The sequence below is a fragment of the Hyposmocoma kahamanoa genome, unplaced genomic scaffold (genome assembly GCF_003589595.1).
Source record: "Hyposmocoma kahamanoa isolate Upper Pololo Valley unplaced genomic scaffold, ASM358959v1 100021, whole genome shotgun sequence".
Taxonomy (NCBI): Eukaryota; Metazoa; Arthropoda; class Insecta; order Lepidoptera; family Cosmopterigidae; genus Hyposmocoma; species Hyposmocoma kahamanoa.
In genome coordinates, this window is record NW_020653200.1 from 5,258,487 (window position 1) to 5,281,338 (window position 22,852).

At 35.7% G+C, this 22,852-nt stretch overlaps 1 protein-coding gene across 1 annotated transcript in view; it reads left to right on the top strand.

Annotated features, from left to right (window-relative positions):
- Positions 1 to 22,852, top strand: part of LOC113239679 (peroxidasin) — an 82,373-nt gene that overhangs the window by 26,613 nt on the left and 32,908 nt on the right. Inside the window, exon 2 of the mRNA XM_026476764.1 lies at positions 21,385 to 21,600. Coding sequence (XP_026332549.1) covers positions 21,385 to 21,600 — 216 coding nt within the window. The remainder of the gene's footprint in view (positions 1 to 21,384; positions 21,601 to 22,852) is intronic.

Sequence of the window (22,852 nt, forward strand, 5' to 3'; positions counted from 1 at the left end):
ACAGTAATATTCGTGGGAACAGTTGTTTCAGGGACAATAAGAATTCGTCGAATATCTATTTGCGTTGTAGGTAACGGCCCTTTCAGCTTATTACGCGTTTGCCCACTTGCGACTAGCCTATGGGATTGTACTGTGGGGAAACAGCTCGTATTGTCAAGAAATTTTTGTTCTACAAAAAAAGATGATCAGAATATTATCCAACATAAAACAAACGGATTCCTGTAAACCGTATTTTACAAAACTTAACATACTGACTCTAACGTGTCTATACATTTTTGAAGCCTGTAAGTTCGTTAAAAAAACACGCAGATTTATTCTCTCCGATAAAATTAATTAGACGTAATAATCGTTACCAAAACAAGCTTAAACTTCCTCCCTCTAGCCTAAAATTATTTTCTTGTGCACCACACCCTACGTTAATAAAAGTATATAACCACATCCCAAATTATATAAAAAATTTGGATATTATTATATATTTGGATCTTTGAAAAACGTTTAAAAGAATTTCTAAACAAAAAAAACCTATTATAATATGTCTGAATTTTTTGGCGATAAATGTATTTGAAATTGATTTCATGTCTATATGAAATTTAGGTAATAATTGAAAATACAATTCAGTAAAAATTATTATTAGCAATAAGTGTACGAATAATATATATTATAATATATGTTAAAATAATTGTATCATTAGGTTTAAGTTTAAATTGTGCTACGCCCTAACAGGGTATCACATGTATGTATCTAAGTTTATTAAAATATGAATTGCAATAAATGAAATGAAATTAAATGTAATAGTAATAAAAATGTTTAATAATTATAAAAATAATAATTTAATTAATTTTAAGATAACAATATTGTGTAATAATTATGTTTATTAATAATTATAGAATCTATAATATAATTAATTATCTAAACTAATTAACTACGTTCAAGCTTGCAATGTATTTAAATTCCATTGTGACTTTGCTACACCCTTACAGGGTATCATATTATGTTTAAGTTTATCATCCATGTGAAATGCAATTAAATATGAATATCAATATTATCTCAGTTCGGTTATGATGCAACTTCTAATTGAAATTTGTAATCATCCAATTTAATTGAAACTTGTGTTAGTTAGTACGGTTTTCCCAATTGAATATAGTTTTTTAATAGATATCGTCTATTTACATTTCTGTTCTTGCTGTCTATTGATCGATTTATCCATCACAGTCGAGATACATTTGTACTCCTTTTTTATTTATTCAATCCATCATAGACACCAACTATTCCAATATTTTTTTAATTTGCGACTATTGTCTCGCTTCACTCGTTTCTATTTTATCGGATGTTTTTGCTCTTCTTTATTGAGGTATGGCTGTAGGTGGTGATAATTCTGTTGTTAAAAATTGCAATTGTTTTCGAGACTTACTTTGCAAAGCCTGTCCCAAAACATGCCTGTCAACAAATAACAATAATTTTGAACATGATATTTTTATCATTGGCGGAGCACCATTACATGCACTCAATTTACAATGCATTTAGTCACGAAATATCTTTAGAAAAGATGCTATCGTGGTGCCTTCATATGTAAATGCTTGATCGATATGTACAAATATAAGCAGCTTATGTATTGGCTAGTCAATTTCTTACATACAAGCTAACGTGTAGATAAGAACTTATTCAATACCTTACTGTTATGTCGGCTGTGGAGCCGAAGGGCGCATTTATTCGCCACGAATTTCATCGCGCTCACCCCGCGCGTCCGCGTTCCCGTCGCGTAGCGACCGCGTGCGTCTAACTGTAATGGCAAAATACTCACTATTTGTTTAGCTTTTACATTAACGCGGGCGAGTCTGGCTTGAATTTGGGGTACGCGGCGGCCCGCGCGGCGACCGCGAGGTAAAATTCTTCAGAGGACTTTAAATGTTGTTGCCTAGTAAATGGAATTCAGGATTCGTCAATAATGTACATGAAGGCGTGGTAACTGAACGGTCGCCGCCCGGTGGCCGCGCGAAAACTTTCTCCTCGTGTATCTGGGCGTGAGTACTTGCCAAATCATGGCAAAAGCATGCAAGCACAAACGTGTGGATGGTGTGTTTGGATTAGCTTGCCCGAGCTTTCATTGGTCTGTCGCTGATCCGGTCAAGTGTCGGTTTTTGTGCACAAATCAAAGGAAGCTTGCAGCAAGCGCTTGCCATGTATCCACTCGACAGATAGACATTTATTTTCTGCTACGTTGTGTTGATGGATATAATGTTTATAAATATACATATATATATTTATTTATAATGTTTTTAAAAGAGATCACGCTCTACTGTCTTTATAGACATGGCTGTAAGGTTTCAAACTTTGCCTTTTCCTCAGCGGAAGGAATAAAAAAGAACTATAATCATATTATGATCTAGGAGACCACTCCTTCACTTCAAAATGGGTACTACCAAGTAGAACCCTGCATGTGAAATCCGAAACATAAGGACCACACAGAAAAGAAACTAGCAGATGCATGTTTACTTTCATTTTGCTTCTTTTTGTAATAAAAATACGTCACTACGAACGTAAGCGGGTCGAATTTATGTCTGCTAACACAAATTCGACCCGCTGCCATGCTTGCTTCTCTGTAGCAGACCAGTGCGCCTGCAAGCGTGTGGATGACGACGTTTGTCTCACCTAATTTGCCAAACGTTTGCAGACGTTTGAAGCAAATGGCAAGCGTGTAGAGCTGTTTTCATATAGGAATTTATTAAATAGTATATATAATTTATCCTTCCTTCGTCGGGATTGAAGGCAAAATGTTTCCGTCGTCACAAAGGAGCAGCTCTCAGTATTCTCAGTCGTTAGAAATACTTATTATCACTTAATCCCACCTGAAGCACAGGGCCGCACGACTGCGTTCGTTACGGATATGAACGTCCTTTATGAACTATTTCCAGTGCTAAATTGGAAATACCGTCTCGTGCGCTTTCTTATATTGCATACGTATTGAATCGGGCGATGGAGCCACATGCATTATGTTTAGACTTTCTAAAATATTACGAGAGAAGCGACGACTCTCGTTCATATCATAGAATCTTGTGCACTTAAAGGCGACGATCATTCTATACGTAATGCCTTGTGTAGTCGAACAAGCACTTCTTACCTCAAATATTTGCAAAATTTAAGAATAGCTTGCTTTAAAATGCACAAGGTTATTCAGAAAATTGTGATAGACGATTAGGGAAAATTTAACTAGAACTAGGACTTCTCATATAAAATGCTCTCGTATTCTTCCAACCCGAGTTGGAAGATTCGTTATTACGAATAGTGTATAGTTTTATTGACTACATAATTATTACCTTCACAATTCCTCCATTTAATTCGTTGTACTTGCATAGGTATATGTACGTAATCTGCACTTGTAAGATTAAAGATTCATAAAATCAGGTAAACTAAAGAACAAATACCGTATGAGTACCTGTTGCAAATACTTAGTATTATTTATTGTGTAGAAACATACGGTGGTACGACGTACGTCGTTGAAGATTCATTGGTGCATGAGCGACCTAAAGCGGGAACTATACTACAATGTCCAAAATGTTTAGTGCTGTGCGCGCGTACTAAAATTGTCATTGAACTGTACTAGGTGAGACTGATATTTGTCAAGTGAGACAAATATCGTAGTGCTGCCTGAGAATTCAGACTGCAGACCTACACAATTCGCTATTACGAAGGAAAATATTTTCACACTACATATTGGGATATCGTAAATTTTGTTGACAACTTTCATGTTTCACTTTGTTAAGATTCCTTTCAATTTGCTACTCATTTTTGTACAATTCCTTGTAAATTAGTCAACTAATATATGATTTGCAAGTATTCGATTGAACTAAGCGATAAAAATTTTAGCAGTAGTAGAGCTCCTAGTGAAAGAGTTCGTCAAAGTAAGCACTGTCACCTTACCTATTTCTAACGTCAAGATGTCATGTGAGCAATACTGCGTTCCGGTTTTGAAGTGTAAGGGTGCTGGTGAAATTACAGCCCCTTAAAGACTTGTAAATTTGTTTCAGTGCCTTATGGTTGTGATTCATTTTGTGAGGTAAAAAACAAAACGTAATTTTTGTGCAGACTTTGCTTACGCCCCGAGACGCTTATGGAATATATCTCTTAGATTCCTATCTAAGAGATATATTCCATTAAACATTGGATAATATTTGGAGGTTGCACACTTTGATCAGTTTTATAAAAAAGTATGCAAAAATACGATTTTTCAATATTAATTACTTTTATTGAAAAAACTAAGAATCACTAACTTAAAATTAAAGAAAAAACTAGACATTAAGATTAATAAATATAGTATGATACGACTTTTCTATGGTATTCGATTACACTTAAGAATAATTGTATTTGTTGTTCGTTCATGACAGATTCATTAAACCTTTTTATCAAACAATCCTCTTTCTGTTAAATTCATTGACCACCTCTATATAGTTCACAAGGCTTTTTAGGGAATCACTGCAAGTAATCTGTCTCGTTATGAAGCCCATATAATTTAAATTAAAGAAAGTTTTTGCTTGTTTTCTTGTTGGCTCTGTTCCTTCAAAAACAAAGTTTTACCCTCTAATCGCAGCATTTCCTTTTATTTGTACGTTTGGTTTCAAATTTTGAACTATATTATTTTCCATAACAGTCTGAGTAATTCACTCGTCGAAAAAGAAACCAATCCTTTATTTCCGACAGAAGAAAGTGTCTCTTAGCAACTGTGTGAGCAATTTTTTGATGCTGTAGCATGTCCAAAATATTCTTTGGCGCTACCAAAAGTGAACATATGTCAGGCTGACAAAACATGCAACCCATTTCATTCCTTTCAGGTATCGTTGAGGAATATACAACTCTTCAGTGAAGAGGACAATTTTAAGTTCTTTATTGCCTTTGCCGTCCATCTTGCTTGATGAAAATCCCCAAGAATTCGGAAGTCATTTCTAGACCAACCTAATAGGTACCTACAACAGTAAAAGTTGTAATAACTCTTTGTAGTCTTCTCTTCGCAGAATTCCGTCTTGACGACCTTCGTGGTCGAATGGCTTGCGCATCGGTTTTCATAGTGTCACCATCTCTGTGTTCTCGGGTTCAATCCCTGGCCGGGATAATGTAGAAAATCTAACTTTCCTATATTGTTTCGGGTCTGAATGTTTATGATGCAGTCGTTGATACTGATTTCCATAACATATGTGCTTAGTTACTTACTTTGCGATCAGAGTAGCATATGTGATGTTGTCTAATCTTGTTCATTTGAAGGGAGTGGAATGAAACTTACCACTGGGTACCTTTTCCAGTAGCCAAATTTCTCTTATGGCTTACTTTAAAAATGAAAAAAATACGTGGGAATCCCTATTGAAGTACACTGCACTTCGATTCAATATTCGAAATTTCACTAGTATGAGATAAAAGTGGCTTAATGTGCACAATCGGTTCGATAGGTCAATAGTGCAATCTTCTTGAAATTTAGCGTATGTATCATACAACATTCAACATTGATTCTCGGGGCGGAAAACAAGTCATATGAAAAGCACTCCTTTAGAAAAATGAAACAGCCTGCAATGCACTTCAGATCTTTGTGATTTAAAGCACTGAGTGGCACTGCAGCTGTTATGGAGAGGCTTGTCGCTTACCGCCATGTGCACGACTTGTTCATCCCGCCAATTGGTATCTTTAAAGAATCTGATAAAAAAGGTTGATATAAAATGGCAACACGGGAGAATGTAAAGTAGATAAAAGCAACTTTTGCCTGGTGTGCGGCATTCTGATTTTGGCGGTTGAAAAAGGATATATTCCTTAGTGTTTGTTAAATTACCTGCGTATTTGTTTTACGTCGTCCTTACAATTTTGTATTTTCGTGAAAATTCCACTTTAATTATTGATTTTTTTATTGAATTTTACGATATTTAACCACCGTGATATACAAATATTTTTGGTGAAATAACTCCACTAGTTTATCGAATGATAATACTCAAAAAAAAATTCCTTTGATCCGACATGACTAAAGCCTACCACCACGCTGCCGCTGTACCGTAGCGTCGCTTTGCCAACTGAGTTACAGTCGAGTCAGGCTACGGTACAGTGTGGTCACAGGTTCAAGTTCGATCTTTGTATTGTTAATTAATATAAAATTCTTACCCGGCTAAGAGGGTAATTTTACGTGTGATCTGCTCCGTCGTCGTTACAGGTGATTTGACACTCTCGATTTATTTTTCTTATTAGTAATATAAAAAAAATAGGTACCTGGATATAATAAGTGATCTTTGTTCGTTGGTGGGGAGCTTAAAACGTTCTGTAAGAATTTTCAAAAGCAGAAAAGCATGTTATTATTATAAATAAGCAAAATAATTGCCCGGTGCACAGAAAAGAGTTTATTTCATAAACTGGTTTTTGTGCTTTGCTTTAGAAATTTCCATGCATAGTGTTTACATCACAGACCACATAAATACTAGTTTCTTCCGTGGTTTACATGAAAAATGAAGCGGCAAGTGAGCGCAACGCTTTAAAGTTGCTAAAATTAGTTTCACAGAGGTGTTACCATGCGAACATTGCAAGTAACCTATAGACATACCTAATTCTGTATTGTAAAAAACCAGACGCGGCCGTCAACCAATCACGAAAGCTATAAACAAGTCGCCAATCGTAGTTTTCCTTACTGTTTTAGATGAAGGGTGTGAGATGAATCACTATTGTTTGTTCAAGTAAAGATTACAGAATATTCAGTTCGACATTTTGAACTTTGCACCGCTCTTATCGCAAGCAGAATAGGGCTGAATTATATATTTAGTGTTACGCTGGGCGATCAGTTGACAGTACATTGTGCACGTGAGTTTACATAACTCTTAATTATCGCGGTGACGTCGGATTTGAAACCACTACCGTTTGTTTGGTTTTATAGATAAATTATAATAGTATTTTTAAGTATTAGTTTTATTAAATCTATTAAGAATAATTAAAAAACTTTTTTATAAAAAAAATACGACCTCAAAAGTTTGTGGAATTACATCTATTTGCTATAAGTTCTATTGTCATCGGGTAACGGAAAATAGATGAAATCCAATAAATCGAATTCATCCCCTAATTTGCCACTTAGTGGTGGAATATTTTCTTCAAAATTTGAATGGGACCACTAATGTGGTATTTCCTTTCGGAGTAATCGCGTAACATACGCACAAAAAAATACAGTCGAAAGAGAATCTCTCCTTTTTTTTAAGTCGATTAAAATGTACTGACCATCTGAGAAATTTTTTTATAGATTGACACCGACCCTGATGTTACTATGACATCACACACTTTAATTTACGTTGTATTCACGGTTTTTATTCATGCCAAATGAAGTTCGATGGAATAACTTCCGTGTGAGGTTTATAAATCGAAGTCGAGACGAGGCCTTGGTGCTGGCGCCAGGGCCAGTTCTATAGACCATAGCCGGGGAGCGGCTCTCGCGCCGCGCCTGATCCTTTCCATAACACAATACAGGATCTTGGATGGTTTAGATTGCAAACGTACATTTTATTAGCTTAATAAAATGTACGTTTGTTTATGTAGTAAAATGTTATTAAGGAACTGTGGCATAACACTGGAATTCAACATTCCTAGTTACTACAGTTTAAGTAGTTGAGCAATTTTATACGTTCGTTTTTCTTTGTCTAATTTCGGTGGTAAATTTTATCATTTAAATATTCTAGAATGTTATTAAGAAGTATTGCTCCATAACCGAGTGTAGTATCCTGAAATATTAGAAATATTATCTAATATTTCTTGATAATATAATTAGTAAAAATTACCACTGAAGTTTGGCAGAGAAAACTAACCTGAAAATTACCCAGTAGAACTTTTAATACGGGCATTATTCTAAGATCGAACCTTTTGTCTGTGTCTGTCTTGCTGCTGCCTCCGTGGCCGAATGATTACCATGCTGAACTGCCACGCAGAGGTCCCAAGTTCCATTTCCGGGCCGGGAGAAATATTTGTATGGCCTACATTTATTTTTCTCGTGAGTTTGGGTGTAATTTGTGGTTGTCTGTGGTGTCCATGGCACCCGCGACACAGGGTTTCCCTAGTGCGGGGCTATGTTGAGTGTGTGCGTTATTATTATTTTGTGTAAAGTATCTCGTAACAGAGATCGAGAACTGTTTATTCCTTCAACTCCCGTTAATGCCTTACATCATAATAAGCATGAATCATGGACACCTAATCTAAAACGCAGAATTGTATACAGGTTTATATACATATATATATATATTAATACAAAATACAGGCTTTGTTACATTTTTATAGAAATATAGATTTCGGAATATACTCGATATTAAAAGAAAAACAAATACAGTGTACGAGCTGCTTGTCTCGTACAGCAATATGTTAGACGATGTCAGGTGATATCAGTGAGATGATGCATGGAGATGTTTAACATACGTAGAAGTGGTAATCGACCGCTATCACGGAGTAACCTTATTGTACTCAAAAGTTATAATTTACCATTTTTGTACGTGCCCAAATTAGGGCGCAACGTTGCACATCGTCTGTTGCACAATAATGTACGGTGATTAAGTGCATACCGTAACTTATTTATTTTTATTTTTTTTATATGAATGAAGGCGAAAGCGGTGCTGGGCTTGTCCAAGGGTGGTCGCAAATGTGACAAAGAAACTTGGTGGTGGAACGACACAGTCCAGAGGGAGGTGAGGGTGAAGAAAGCGCTCTTCAAAACGTGGCAAGCGTCCGGATCTTCTGAAGACCGCGATGCATATAGGGATGCCAAACGTGCCGCTAAGAAAGCTGTAGCCAGAGCCAGACGGGACCACTTGCAGCCGTTGTACGACAAGTTGGAATCGTCTGAGGGGCAGAAGCTTATCTTTAAGCTGGCACGTTCGAGGGTCTTAGCGGCACAAGATATTTCCAAGTGTCGCTGCATTAAAGACTCTCATGGCAACCTTATATGCGAGGTCGACGCGGTGAAGGAGAGATGGCGCTCATATTTCCACGAGTTGCTGAATCAGCAGCACGGAGAGATACAGCCACCGGTCCTCCCTCCAAATCAGGGACTAGTGCGACCGGTAACGCCTGAGGAAGTCCACTTAGCTCTTCGTCGCATGAAGAATCGGAAAGCTGTCGGAGCCGATGGGGTTCCCATCGAGGCCTGGAAGGCAATGGGTCCCCGTGGTGTGGGCATCCTTACCGGCCTCTTTAATCGCGTGCTCTTCACCGGTAAAATCCCTAACCAATGGAGACTGAGTATTATCACTCCGGTCTTCAAAGGGAAGGGATCAGTGCAGGAGTGTGGCGATTATAGGGGCATAAAGGTCATGTCCCACACCATGAAGCTCTTCGAGCGTATAATAGACTCTCGGATCCGACAGGAGAGTGCTGTCTCGGAGGGTCAGTATGGGTTTCGGCCTGGTCTTGGGACCATGGATCCTGTTTTTGCCCTAAGGGTCATCATGGAGAAATACAGATTGAAGAATACGCCTCTGCATTTCATGTTTCTTGACATGCAGAAGGCCTTCGACTGTATCCCCCGTGTAATGATCTGGTGGGCACTGAGATCCAAAGGGGTACCAGAAGCTTATATTGACATCATCCGAGACATGTACCGCGATTCCGATTCCATGGTTAGGACTGCTGTTGGTGACACTAAACCCTTCCCTGTCACAGTCGGAGTTCACCAGGGCTCAGTTCTCAGTCCCTATCTGTTCAGCGTGGTATTAGACGAGGTTTCAAGCTCCATCCGAGACACGCATGAGCAACCCCCGTGGATGCTTATGTACGCTGACGATATTGCGCTGGCGGATGCGGATAGAGGGAGACTGGTACGACGAGTGAATTTGTGGAAGGAGTCGCTTGACTAAATGTGGCGAAGACTGAGTACATGGTCTGCAACGCTACAGATCCCCTACCCGTTCGCATAGGCGAAGACGTGGTCGAGCCTACGGGCCAGTTTAAATACTTGGGATCTGTACTCAGCGCGTCCGGAGACATCGACTGCGACGTCAGAGCCCGAATCGCAGCCGCTTGGGCAAAGTGGCGTGAGGTGACTGGTGTCATTTGTGACCCCAAGATGCCTTAGAGTTAAGCTGAAAGGACAGGTCTATAAATCCATCATTAGGCCTGTCCTTTTATATGGTAGTGAAACGTGGGCCGTACTTGAGCGCCATAAGCAGGAGCTGCGTGTCGCGGAAATGAAGATGCTGCGCTGGATGTGTGGAGTTTCACGGAAAGACTGTGTCAGAAACTCCCGCATCCGCGGCAGCCTTCACGTCCGTGACATTGCAGATAAACTGCAAGAAAGCCGCCTACGTTGGTACGGCCACATCTTACGGAAACCGGCATACTACGTGGGAAACAAATGTCTGGCTATGCCGCCTCCGCCGGGCCCCGGTAGAAGGGGCAGACCCAAGAAGTGCTGGCTTGACGTCGCCAAGGGTGATATGCGTGCCAATGGTCTCACCACTAAGGATGCCGAAGACCGTGCAAAGTGGAGGAGAAAAGGCAGGAAAGCGGATCCCGGGCTTCGCAGCAACACTGCTGAGGACGCAACCGGGACAACGCTCAGATGAGAGAGAGAGACATATAATTTGTGGTGACTTGTAGCACAGGTGTTAAACCTATAGCATGCACCAGCCCCTCCAAAACACTGTTCTACAATTACTAAGATTGTTTATGTACTTCTTATTTGTTGTTGTATTTTGTGGATAAATAAAAAGTATTATTATTATTATTATTATGAATATTGCGACAGCGGCCGTTACCCAGAGATATAAGTTGACAAGATGCATGTCAATGTAATATCACCAGCATGTTATGTTATTGTTAACCGACTTCAAAAAAGAAGGAGGTTCTCAATTCGACTGTATGTTCTTTTTTTTTGTATGTATGTTACGCGATAACTCCGGTATTTGTGAACCGATTTTCATGATTCTTTTTTTGTTGGAAAGGGGGTGCTTCCATAGTGGTCCCATTTCATTTTGAAGGAAATCATCCACTTCTAAGGGTGGCTGTTCACGCATGAAGATTCATTTTTATAAATAGTGCCTAACTTTAATTTAGGAGCAATTACTTTTAGCAGTTATTTAGTTGATTTTTATTTTTTTTCTCCAATTCAAGGCGTTTTTCCCTCGATATACTTTGAGTAGTGTCGTAGTGAGAACCTATTTTTATTATCTCCAGTATCAAGTCCTGTATAGTAGCGAACTAGGGGATATTTCAATGAAACTTAGCAAATAGACGTAATTCCACGTACTTTTGAGGTCGGTTTTTTTAGTACTCTGTGCTGAGATTATTTCAATTATTTATTACGGCAGCAGCATTTATTATGTTGTCTGTTAAGACATAATTCGGTGTTGTACGACATTATTTCCCTATATGTTGTTCCTTGATAAATTTCGGAAATTAATGTTAAAATAAATGTAAGCAATGCAGTGGCCAGCGAATAGCAGGATTAACATTTGAACAGAATGCTTAAAAGCAGCTTAAACTATGACTACTTAAAATCTATAACAATTTTTGTGCGCATTACATAATACGGACTTCCCCGCACGAACTATTGCTCAAGGGACTCTATTGCTACCCAAATCAATTAACTACATTTATTATTAGAAAATTGCTTGCAGAAATTAATTATGAAGTGTGTCTGACTTGTTGAAGAGAAGAATTGTTGGTATTGTTGATGGTATTCTAATTCCTGCGGAAGGTGGTCCTACTTCGTTCAGGACACAAGAATATTTCGGTCTGTTTTTAATTTTGTTTTTGGTCAACAAAAAGTAGACAAAATTACAACTTATTACTAATTTTTTTTTCAGTAAATATAATGATTGTGTCACCAACACCGTTAACCATTAACAATACCACAAAAAATTGAGAAGTGGTGAAGGATTTCAATAATAAATAACTAAAGAAAATATAATATTAAGAACACAGTTATTCAAACAAAATCAAACGGTTGACTGAAAAGAAAAAAGAATTACTGTATACATGCGTTACACATAGTATATTGAACAGAAAACAACTTCATACATTCTTAAGTAAGGTGGTGAAACAGTCTGATATTCAATAAAGTTAATTACAATTAAAGCGACATCTCAAAATCTAAAGGTACCTGGCTGAGTGAAGAAATAGATTTTTCACAGACGGTGCAACGGCAAAAAGTCGTTAAAAAACCAAAACAAATTGTGCAACAAGTACATAGAAAAATTCTAATAAAAATCGAACAATAAAATTAAGATCCGCTGGTTCGTTACGTGACTAGTAGTAGTTGGAATAGCGTCTGGCACGGTTTGCTAGAAGACGTTGATTCGAATCCACTCGGATCGACGGAGTTTTTTGTAAGTGTACTATTACATCATATTTTTTTTAATAAATTTTCGTACGAAAGTTGTACACGAAAGCTTTTGTAGTGCATTCTTCGTAGAAATTTCCTTTGCATAGATTCGAGGGCTTCATTATATTTATTGTATGTGGCTTTTCCAAATAGGTACAATACGCTCAAGCTGAGAGCGAATTAGTGACTTGTAGATGTGGACTAAGCAGTTGGCCGCGTAAACGTATCAAGGAAAGCATGGCTAAACTGTACTTTTTAAAGGCATTGACATGGCGTCGACAACTTCAAGACGAGTGCTACTCAGCGTATAAGTATAGTTATTAAATTAAATTTTTATTGAATTGATATTCAATTATTTTTTGTGAAATTACTCCACTAGTTTGTTATAATTTTTAATACATTTTCTTGAGTGTTTTTTCTGAGTGTTCGATCTTTGTATTAATAATTATAACAAACTAGTGGAGTAAAGTTCACAAAAAATAATTGAATATCAATTCAATAAAAATTTAATTAATACAGTGAATAGCGACATTTCTCTCCAGGGCTGGTAGCTGTAAAGGTACTAACTGGGTGATAAATCTGTCACAGATTTCTCATAGATGGCGCTACGACTAAAAAGTCATTGAAAGACCAAGTACAAAGACACGACGCAAGCACATAGAAAATTCGTGAGGTCCGTTGGTTCGTTCCGTGGCTTAGTTGGTATAGCGTCTGGCACGGTATGCAAGAAGACGTCGGTTCGAATCCGACCGGATCGAAGGAATTTTTTCTGAGTGTTTTTTCTGAGTATAGTTATTAAATTTTGTTTTTTTTTAGTAAAAATAATCGATTTACATCTGTTAAAGCTGAAAATCAGCTATTATATACAGTAGATTGAAAAGTCAGGATGATCTTCTATATTTTAGATACTTTAACTTTAAGATCGTCGGTGTATAAAAGAAAATGGCTAAATTTGAAACACGAATTAATATCGTTTATAAACGAGATAAATAACAAGGGACCCATTATCGAGACCTGTGGCAGCCCAGAAGTCACCGGAACAAGATCAGGCTCAAATACTTTGATAACCACCTTCTGCATACGGTTTTCTACGTAAAATTTAAACGAGCTCATTAGATTACCCCGAATACCGTTAAAGGCGAGTTTCTCGAGAAGAATTTTGTGGTCCACTCTGTCGAAAGCTTTCTGATAGTCAGTATAAATACTGTCTATCTATTTACTTATTTTCATTTAACTCTTCAAATAGATAAGTTGTGTATGACACTAAATTAATCAATTTACTAGATGTTTTATCATCCATTCTTATCGGATTATTTATTTAATTTCCAATGGATTCCAATATATACACAAGGTTTTCGTTACGTCTTTTGGGTACATTACATATTTCTATGTTGCACTCCCCAAATTGTTGCTCGAAGTCCGCCACCTTATTCTCGAGAGATTATAATTGAGTTGATAAAGTAGTGGTAGGGGAAATTTCATCCTCAAGGGCCTTTATTTTGATATCAGATAAGTCCTGTCTCTCAGCTGAGAAATTAAATAGATAGATAGATAGTTTATTTGCCAATAAAGCACACACATTATATGAAATACAAAGACGAAACAAACAATGAAGTAAATACTTAAAACGAACAAAAACAGGAATATATAAACAAATACAAAAATCAAATCAACTTACATTAGAAAAATGTATCATGTGTGCTGCCGTGGCGCATAGGACGCAGCTCAGCGTAAAACCGTCGCAAAAACGACGCGCTGATTTTCAGCTACCACCCAAAAGGTTACGCTTTAAGTTGGCTAGTTTAAAGATTTCTCTATTTAAGTCAAACGTAAATTAGTTTCAGACAGTGTATTGCCCGCATTGAGTTTTTGTATATTGGTGTTTATATCTGATAGTGTAGCTGCTAACTTTGATATTTCAGCGGCCAGAGCTAACAGCTAAGCTAAGAATTAACAGCAGACGTAGTGGACGTAGTACAGTATACTACCTGTTACATTTTGTGCTATTTTATGTTCCACATCAACAATTGCTGTTCAAACTTTTTCTCCAGTAATGCAATTGTATCTTCCACGTCAGGTTGTTTACGTTTTTTGTATGAATAACAATAGGAAAATATATTGCGATTGCCTTCGATCATGACCATGCGATAGCCTAACGTAACTCTAGAATTACATCTTTGTCATTTAAATTAACCCAGAGAATAGTAAACGACGCAATAGGAATCGTAAATAAAGTTTGTATATCCCAATAATACCTATATTACAATATATAGTATTACAATAATACATAGCATATTGTTTACCAACCTATTGTATATCTAGCATAGTCCTTCATTGTATTGAACAACGATTGGGCTCGTCGCATTTCAATATCTACAAAGGACAACACAGTAATAGCCGTGAGAATCATCCAGATACTAACGGTAACTAATAATAACAATAAGGAACAAGGGGAAATATGTGAACAGGAATTCTTTGAAATATTGTATTCAAATAATACATCTTGCCGAATACATTTACGCGTGCATTTTTAAGAACTCTCAATAAAGTTTTTAATAAAATATCATTATTTTTTATTTGTTCGGAACTTTCAAGGAAAACGTTTTATATAGTAATAATAATAATAAACAAATTTATTAGACAATAAGTTAAAATATACAGGTAAGCCAGAATACAACTTACCATCAGGCGCACGACTTTTTCGTTCCGTCACTTGATAGGTATTTTATATATAAAAAAACTTAAATACTAGAAACTAAAACTAAGATTAAATTATATGAATAAAAAAGGGTCCTCGGGCAGCGTTCCCCCTTTGTATAGCTATGCTAATGCGTTGGGCAAGGTGGCTGACGGTGCTTAAGTTTCCCAGACAGTCTATTCATTTTTGGATAAAATTTTGAACAGATGATGGGCACTCGTCTTTACTTATAAAATACAACTCAAAGTGTAGTTGTGTTCATTGTCCATTCAAAGAATTTTGTAAACACCGAAACAAGAGAAAAAATTAAGAGGCAATAATAATATTAATTTAGTATGGACTCTGGGATCCATAGTGTTAGTAACGTAGTAATAATGCTATTTGATTTTCAAAGATATAATTGATCTATTCTAAATGTGCACTTTTTTAAATAAACGATATTTTCTTAACCTTTGATATATACATTTATTAATTGTGCAGTCCATGTTAGTTGGTAGATTAGAGATAGATTAGTAGATATCTATAAATTATAAATGATGACGATGAATGATGAATTACAAATGAACTGCATTCGAGGTAACACTATTAAAAGTTTAAGCACACTAAATTAATATTTTGGTATTTATTGAGATTTTTGTAAATAACTTCACTACTTTTGTTATTACTAGCGGCGACTATTGCCGAAAGTCAGTACAAAGATCTATAACAAAAACACATTGGAGAATTTCGACGACTCGGTAACTGGACTCGTGGCTCAGATGGTTAGCGTAATGCTACGGTGCAGCATGGTCGAGGTTTCAAGTCCCATCGGGTCGACGAAATCTTTGTGTGTGTTTCGATCTTTGTATTCATAAGCATAATATTTTGGTATTCAAAAAGAATTATTTGATCTTCTTTTTTATTATTGGTCTTTTCTTTTAACGATTGATGACATTTATAACCAGTATATCTTTTGATGTTGATCTCATAATAAATCTTGATTGCTTGGTTGCGCTCTACTTTCAGTAGGTTAGGGTTGGTTAGCATATTATGAAAAAGCGGCACGAGTCAAACATTTTATGCGTATTTTTATTCGCGTGATTTAATCCATTTTATGTCGCAGAGAAAAAGCATCAATCATTAAAAAACTAGACCGTTTCGTTTTTTTGCCCGTTGCTTTTGCAAATTTAAAAGGATCATTTAAATACATACCATTAGTAAGCAATTTAATCTAGTGTTAGTAATAATTGAGTATATTTGAAATTTATGTAGGTGGAAGTAACTTTCCGACATAAAAAGATAAATGAAAAGTGCGTGACTATTGCATATTCTACCTTTAGCTTATTTCCAAATCAAGTTTGTGCTGTTTTCTATCTTTTCTTTGAAAACTTCCAGTTCTGCCTTCATTTTGTGTTTCTTTATATTCATAAAGTAATTTTATCAGTTTCATTTACGAATAAACGTTGAGATTTTACGGTCCACGGGTAACTAGAATAAAAGACGTTTCAGTCCACTATCGTTTATCATTTGACCCAGATTATCTCGGAATGCAAAGGTTTTAATGCAGGGGAATATTTTCCGATTATTTTTAACACCGCTATTTACATATTTCTCTCCTCCTGATTCTGTCTATCCTCAGACATAATGTCCTTCGTTTCCAAACAAGTTGTGTTCTTTTTCCCACTAATTTACTATCATATCGTGCACGGAAGAAAAGTGGTCTGTGGTATCGTGAGTTAGCCGTCTCGACATCTACAAAAAAATCCATATTTATTTCCGCAAATTTGAGATAACATACTATTTAGACAATTCATATCTTTATTTCGGTTCTATAACAAATAAATAACGTTTATATTAACATTCTATAGTTGCTTTAAGAACTGGACATTGGCGATGATATCCATAGTTTTTATATTATTTTTACAACTTTTTTATAAGTATTACTAAGCGGAAAACTCTATACTGGCGAAATTCTAAAATGACACCGTCAACAAACGATACCTGCAGTTGAGAGTTCCATCAAGATACATAACAAACCGGACGAATGACGTCAAAATGGATTTTTGTTTACATTAGAAACGATAAATTTTAGTTTTCGAATTTGATCGTGTAAGTAGTACGTACCGACACACAAAGATTTATATTGAGTTCCGTCCATTTACGTCACATAAATCACAATATAGTCTTAGAAACCTAACCTATTAATCTTGTTTTATTTTTTATATCTACGTCGTATTTTGTTTCTACGTCGGCGTATCTGACATAAAATTTAAATATTGTATGTTATACAAATCAATAATAAAGTGTACCGACTGCTATTTTTTTTAAATTTGTTCAGTAGTTTCGTTAGGTTGCCTCATTTCGTAAAGGTCAGTGCGTCTAGGAAAGGTAATTTACATTCATTCCTTTCTATCAATATTTTATGAGAATTGGAACATTTTATATATTTTGTGCCTGTCTAGTTACATTATGACAGCAATTTGTAGTTTGATAGTCATTTTCTCGGATTCTGGATAAAAGAGGGATTTTGCCACTAATTCACTGCATTGCAATACACCATAGGTTCCCAAACTTTTTTGCTCACCGCCGACTTAGGCAAGATAAAAAAAAATCAACGTCTACAAACATAATTACAAAACATAATTGAAAACACGTATTTTTTTATTTAATCTTAACACAAAAAAAAAGTGTATGGTATTGTAGTATATATAGATAATTCAGGTTTTTTTTTCAAGCACTCCCTGGACAGCATCAACGCCCCCAATTAATTCCGATTCCGAAATAGCAAAGGATTTCAATTCAGAAATTAAATATGTCATTGGTATACAATGATTTTTTTGATTGACGTTAGGAAATATAAGTCAACTCTACTTTATATTATTATGTTTTTCTGATTAGTCACTGAGGATTGTACATTTAAAATATCTTTTTTGTATACAAGTGCTGGATGGTATAGTTACCGTGGACTTAATCTCGCTGTAGGCATGAGAATAAATTCAAATAGTGAGTTGAGAATGAAATAGCGAATTTAAGCTTCAGTTTCAGTTTTTAAAGAAAAGGTCCCAGTCAGTTGAATTTGTACGATGGAATGCGCGCGACACTGGAGTTTTACGAATGTTTTGTTACTTAATAGCCCCATAACTAGGATACAAAGTGATAGGAGATAGGAGAACAAAGTGATCAACATATTTGCTACTGAGTTCTCTAAATGTTTGTGCAAAATCCCGTTATTAATTATAGTCTTTGTGGATAAATATTTACAACATTTTACACTATACTCTAAGTCCATAAATAAATTCCTGTGTGCATAGTCATAAGCAGATTTGGTATTACTTAATATTCAAACCGAAATTACGCTATAACGATGTTGAATTGTAGAACAATGCGATAGGGTTAAATCTATTTGAACTAACAGCAAACTGATTATTGTATTTTATGTCGTGAAGAGAACTATGCGCTTTTGAGTTCGGCTTTTCCAGTATATTCCAGAATACCTTCGAAATATGCATGTAAACATGCATCAAATGAACACCACGTTAACTCAAATATTTCTGCCGCAGTTAAGTTAAGCTTGTTATGCTCAAAAATTTTTATTGAATTGATATTAAAATTTTTTTGTGATTTTATTCCACTAGTTTGTTATTACAAAGATCAATACAAAGATTAATACAAAGATCGAAAACTCAGAACAAATTCCTTCGACGATATACTTAAGATTTCTCATAGATGACGCTACGCCTAAAAAGTCGTTGATAAAACCAAACTAAGACACGACAACAAACACAGAAAATTTCGTGAGGGTCTGACACGGTATGCTAGACGAAGTCGGTTCGATTCCGGACGGATCGAAGGAATTTTTTCTGAGTGTTCGATTTTTGTGTTAATAATTACAACTTATTATGCTTTTCAATACATCTTATATGACTATGTTGTCGTTTAGAATTAAGGGATTAAAAATATTATATGTTCACTAAGTAACACATTATACAACTTTATATCTCAAGGTGACGGACGCAGTAGCATGTGTTTCAGATCTTTGCGATTTAAAGTGTGACTGTGTGACTGAAATGGTTATTGGTCGGCGTGTCGCTCACCATGATTTATTCGTCCCGTCACTTTATATAATAATAATATAATTAGACTTATAAATTGTCCGACTCAGACTCCGCGAAATCCTGTTCGGAGAAATCAAAACTTAGTCAGTTTCTAATTTATGTCAGGGGTAACCATTAATGTGATGTTGCAATCGAGCGCCAACCGCCACCATACCAGAGTTATATTCGCCCATTCGACTTGAAACAACATATATTAAACTGTTCGCGAGCACTTGTTAAAATAAACGTAGTGCGATATTGGATTTTAAACTTTCCAATTGCTCGTGTATTTACGCTTCTGATCTAAAAATGTTTTTCTTCGCCAACACATTCATTTACAAATAAGTAGTGGAGTTCAGGATGAGTAGTCATTAAGAAAAATATATCCGGATTGGACCCGAAATTTAGTGCTTAGATTTGTTTTGCTCGTATCGGCACCGTCAAAGCAAAAAATCTGAAATGTTGCGACGCATTGTACCAAATGTCTTTACTGCGCGATTAAAATGTTCTTCCCAGGTGTGGCTACATTGTTCTTTAAGTGTTTCCAAATAATGTATGTACCTTTGCCTCGAGGCTTCCTTCCTTTGACAAACCGTCTCCTTGTTTTTAGTGGTGCCGATATCCTTTGTCCTAAAATGATATTTTAAATGAAATCTTCGTTCCTAAGTTCCTACAATAATTGGATGTATACTTTTTGCTTCTTGGAAATTTTATTAAATGTTGAAGAGCTCTTCCTTCTCACTAGGATTCAAATTGAATATTTGAATCGTAGTGAGAAGAAAGAGCTCTAAGAAGAAATAATTTTCGTTTCCCTTCAAGTAATACTAGGGTTGTTGTTATTTTTTGAGAGGTTTGCAGATATTACGTGGCCCTGAATGTATAGATAAACCACGTTTTATCTGTATATATTTTTGGCTAGTTTGGGTGCTTACATAATTATGATGCTAAGTATACATAGGTAAACGTTACAGTAGTGTCTTAGTAAGGACTTGTATCAATGTTTTACGTATTAATAAAATATACTCCCGGACACATAATTCGAGCTACCTTGCATTTTCAATATTAAAAGCTTAAACAATACCTGATAGATAAAGAATAGTTATGCAACTTTGAAACTGGTATACTAAACGTCATTTCCTTAGGTCCTTATTGAAAATTTGAATTTAAAAAACTGGGGAAAACTTTTTCTATTACGATAACCATATTTTTATATTCAAGCCCTTTAATGATGAAAAAAAAAGTAAATGAAAGATGACTCGAATTATGTATCCGGTAGTGTGTTTATGAAAAATATTGTATGTGTAGGTACTAATAATTGTGAAATATCTTTTTTCACAATCATTGTCCTAACAATTTTCTTGTAAGAATCCTTATAGTACTTAACGGTTGGAACAGCGCGCTTGAATGCACCATAATATTTAGTAGAAAATTGTAAGAAGTGCTCATAAAATGTATTTTCTTAATAAACATTTCTATTTCGCTTCCATAAACTTAGTTTTCTACAAATAGACCTCATTCCGAATCGGTACCTACTTTTAAGTGGCATCTACAGCACCAACGTATTTGAAGCCTTAAAGTTATAACAAGTACCGTACTTGGGTATAAACCGCAGTTTCTCGAAAAGTGAATGCGATGCAGTTTGAAATGTTCCCAATTTTTATTTACTGAAGACGCAATGGGAGTTGTTAAAAAGGAGAGAAGGAAAAGTTACTTTATTTAAAGTTTGTAGCGTAGATTCTGAATCGACATTTTAGAAAATGTGTGTAGTTTCAATTAGTTATTTACATTACGTTACTGGATTGAAATGATATAATTAGTTATATCTATAATACATATAACAATAAATTATTCTTACCTATACCAAAAATGATTACGCTCTATACCTACGAACGTAGTTCAGCTTATGAACGCACACATGAGAATAAAGAACAGTTGCAGTCGCTCAATTAAACAATTATTATGCTGTATTTTGCTCGTTATCTATGAGTATTATCGCAAGCTGGGAAATGATCTGACCTTTTTTACTCCCTGTATTTAAGATAGTGCCAAAGCGCAAACATTTTGTATAATCTGTAAAACATATAAAACCAAAGTTAAAGTAAAAACATGGTACCTACATAGTTTTGTTATATTTGTTAGTGCAAAAGGACTAGAAATGAATTTTGCTTCGTAACCATTCATGCTCTATACCAGATTATTCCATTGGATGGTTAAGCAAAAAGCCAACCATAGTCCCATGAAATGTTTTTGTTACATGTATTATTTATCAAAACTTTTTTCTAACGTATCGATGTTGTCGGCAGGGACCTGCGCTTCAACAAGATCTATGAAATAATCCCTGGCGGCTTCAGTCACCTTCACCACCTGCGCTCACTTCTCCTCAACGACAACAAGCTGCAGGCGATTCGCTCCGGCGCTTTCCATGGCTTGTTACGCCTCAAGTATCTTTACTTGTACCGCAACAGGATCAGTCACATTGAATCAGATGTATTTCACGGCATGGAGCATCTTGAGCAGTTGTGAGTATTTACTACAATAATGGAATAATGGACTAGACTTTGCGTAATAAATATGATGTTTAATAGAAATAATGTAGTAGCCCTTAGTGTAATGTTACCAAACCCATTTGTAGTTCTTGCGTACTTTTTATTTCAAACAACAAATATTGGTAGGTAAGCATATGCTCATAAAGCCGTGCTTTATATAAAGTGGATTTATTCAATTTTAGCTTCAATTCTATTTTAGCATTTCTTTCTTTCACTTCACTATAGTAGTTTATGTGACTATTACTTAGTGAAGGGCATTCAAATAAGAGTGTGGGTCATTGACTTACAATTATATGGACGTCGGGTCCGCGCTGAAAAGTGTCCGAACTTATAGGGCGTTAAAATCGTATACAGAGCGTCATTCACGCTTTAGTCTTCGTTTGTTCGACTGACAGCGAAGCAAGCAAAATTAGACAGTACTGCGATGACATTACAATTTAAATTCAACGTTTTAGCTTTTTCATATTCCTTTATATGTCACTACGTTTAAATAGGTTGACTTGTGACATTTCTTTCGTGGTTTTTGTATTAGACCCGTCGTCCATTTATTTGTAAGTCAATGGGTGTGGGTATATGAAACGAACCGATAGGCGAGTTTCCATGCTGTCTATGATGTGTTCAGGAACAGCATGTTATGACTGGCGAAATGGCGGCAAATATTGGTAGGTCAATGCGGTAAATAAAAACATTCTCACGCATGTCACTCAACCGTAGTTTTTATTTAATTCATTGACCTAGCGTCGGCCCCAACTATAATATCCTTCAATATCAAGTAACGTGCGAAATTTTTCAAAATTGTTTGCTATTGACATTTAATGTCGAATAAAACTTCACCTCGACTGGTATTATAATTGAGGCCGAATCAAATTGTTTTGTTTTTCAGAGACGTTCTAAATTTGATAAAATCGAATTTGATGTTATTATTGTAAGTCAATATTATTAATAAACCAATAATAACATTTTCACAGTTAAGAGTAAGATTTGTTCTAACAAAGCTGTTTATCTTTATGATGGTTGTAATTTACGGTTTTTGAACACATCATGGAAGGTTTATGATATGTGTGTAGGTAAAATATTTTATGTATATTGTATCGTAGTGCAGTTTTAGTTAGTAGTTTTTTAGATAATTGAATATTGAGAGATTTTGTATGTTATCTGATAAATTTGCACACACATAAACACACACACACACACACACACACACACACACACACACACACACACA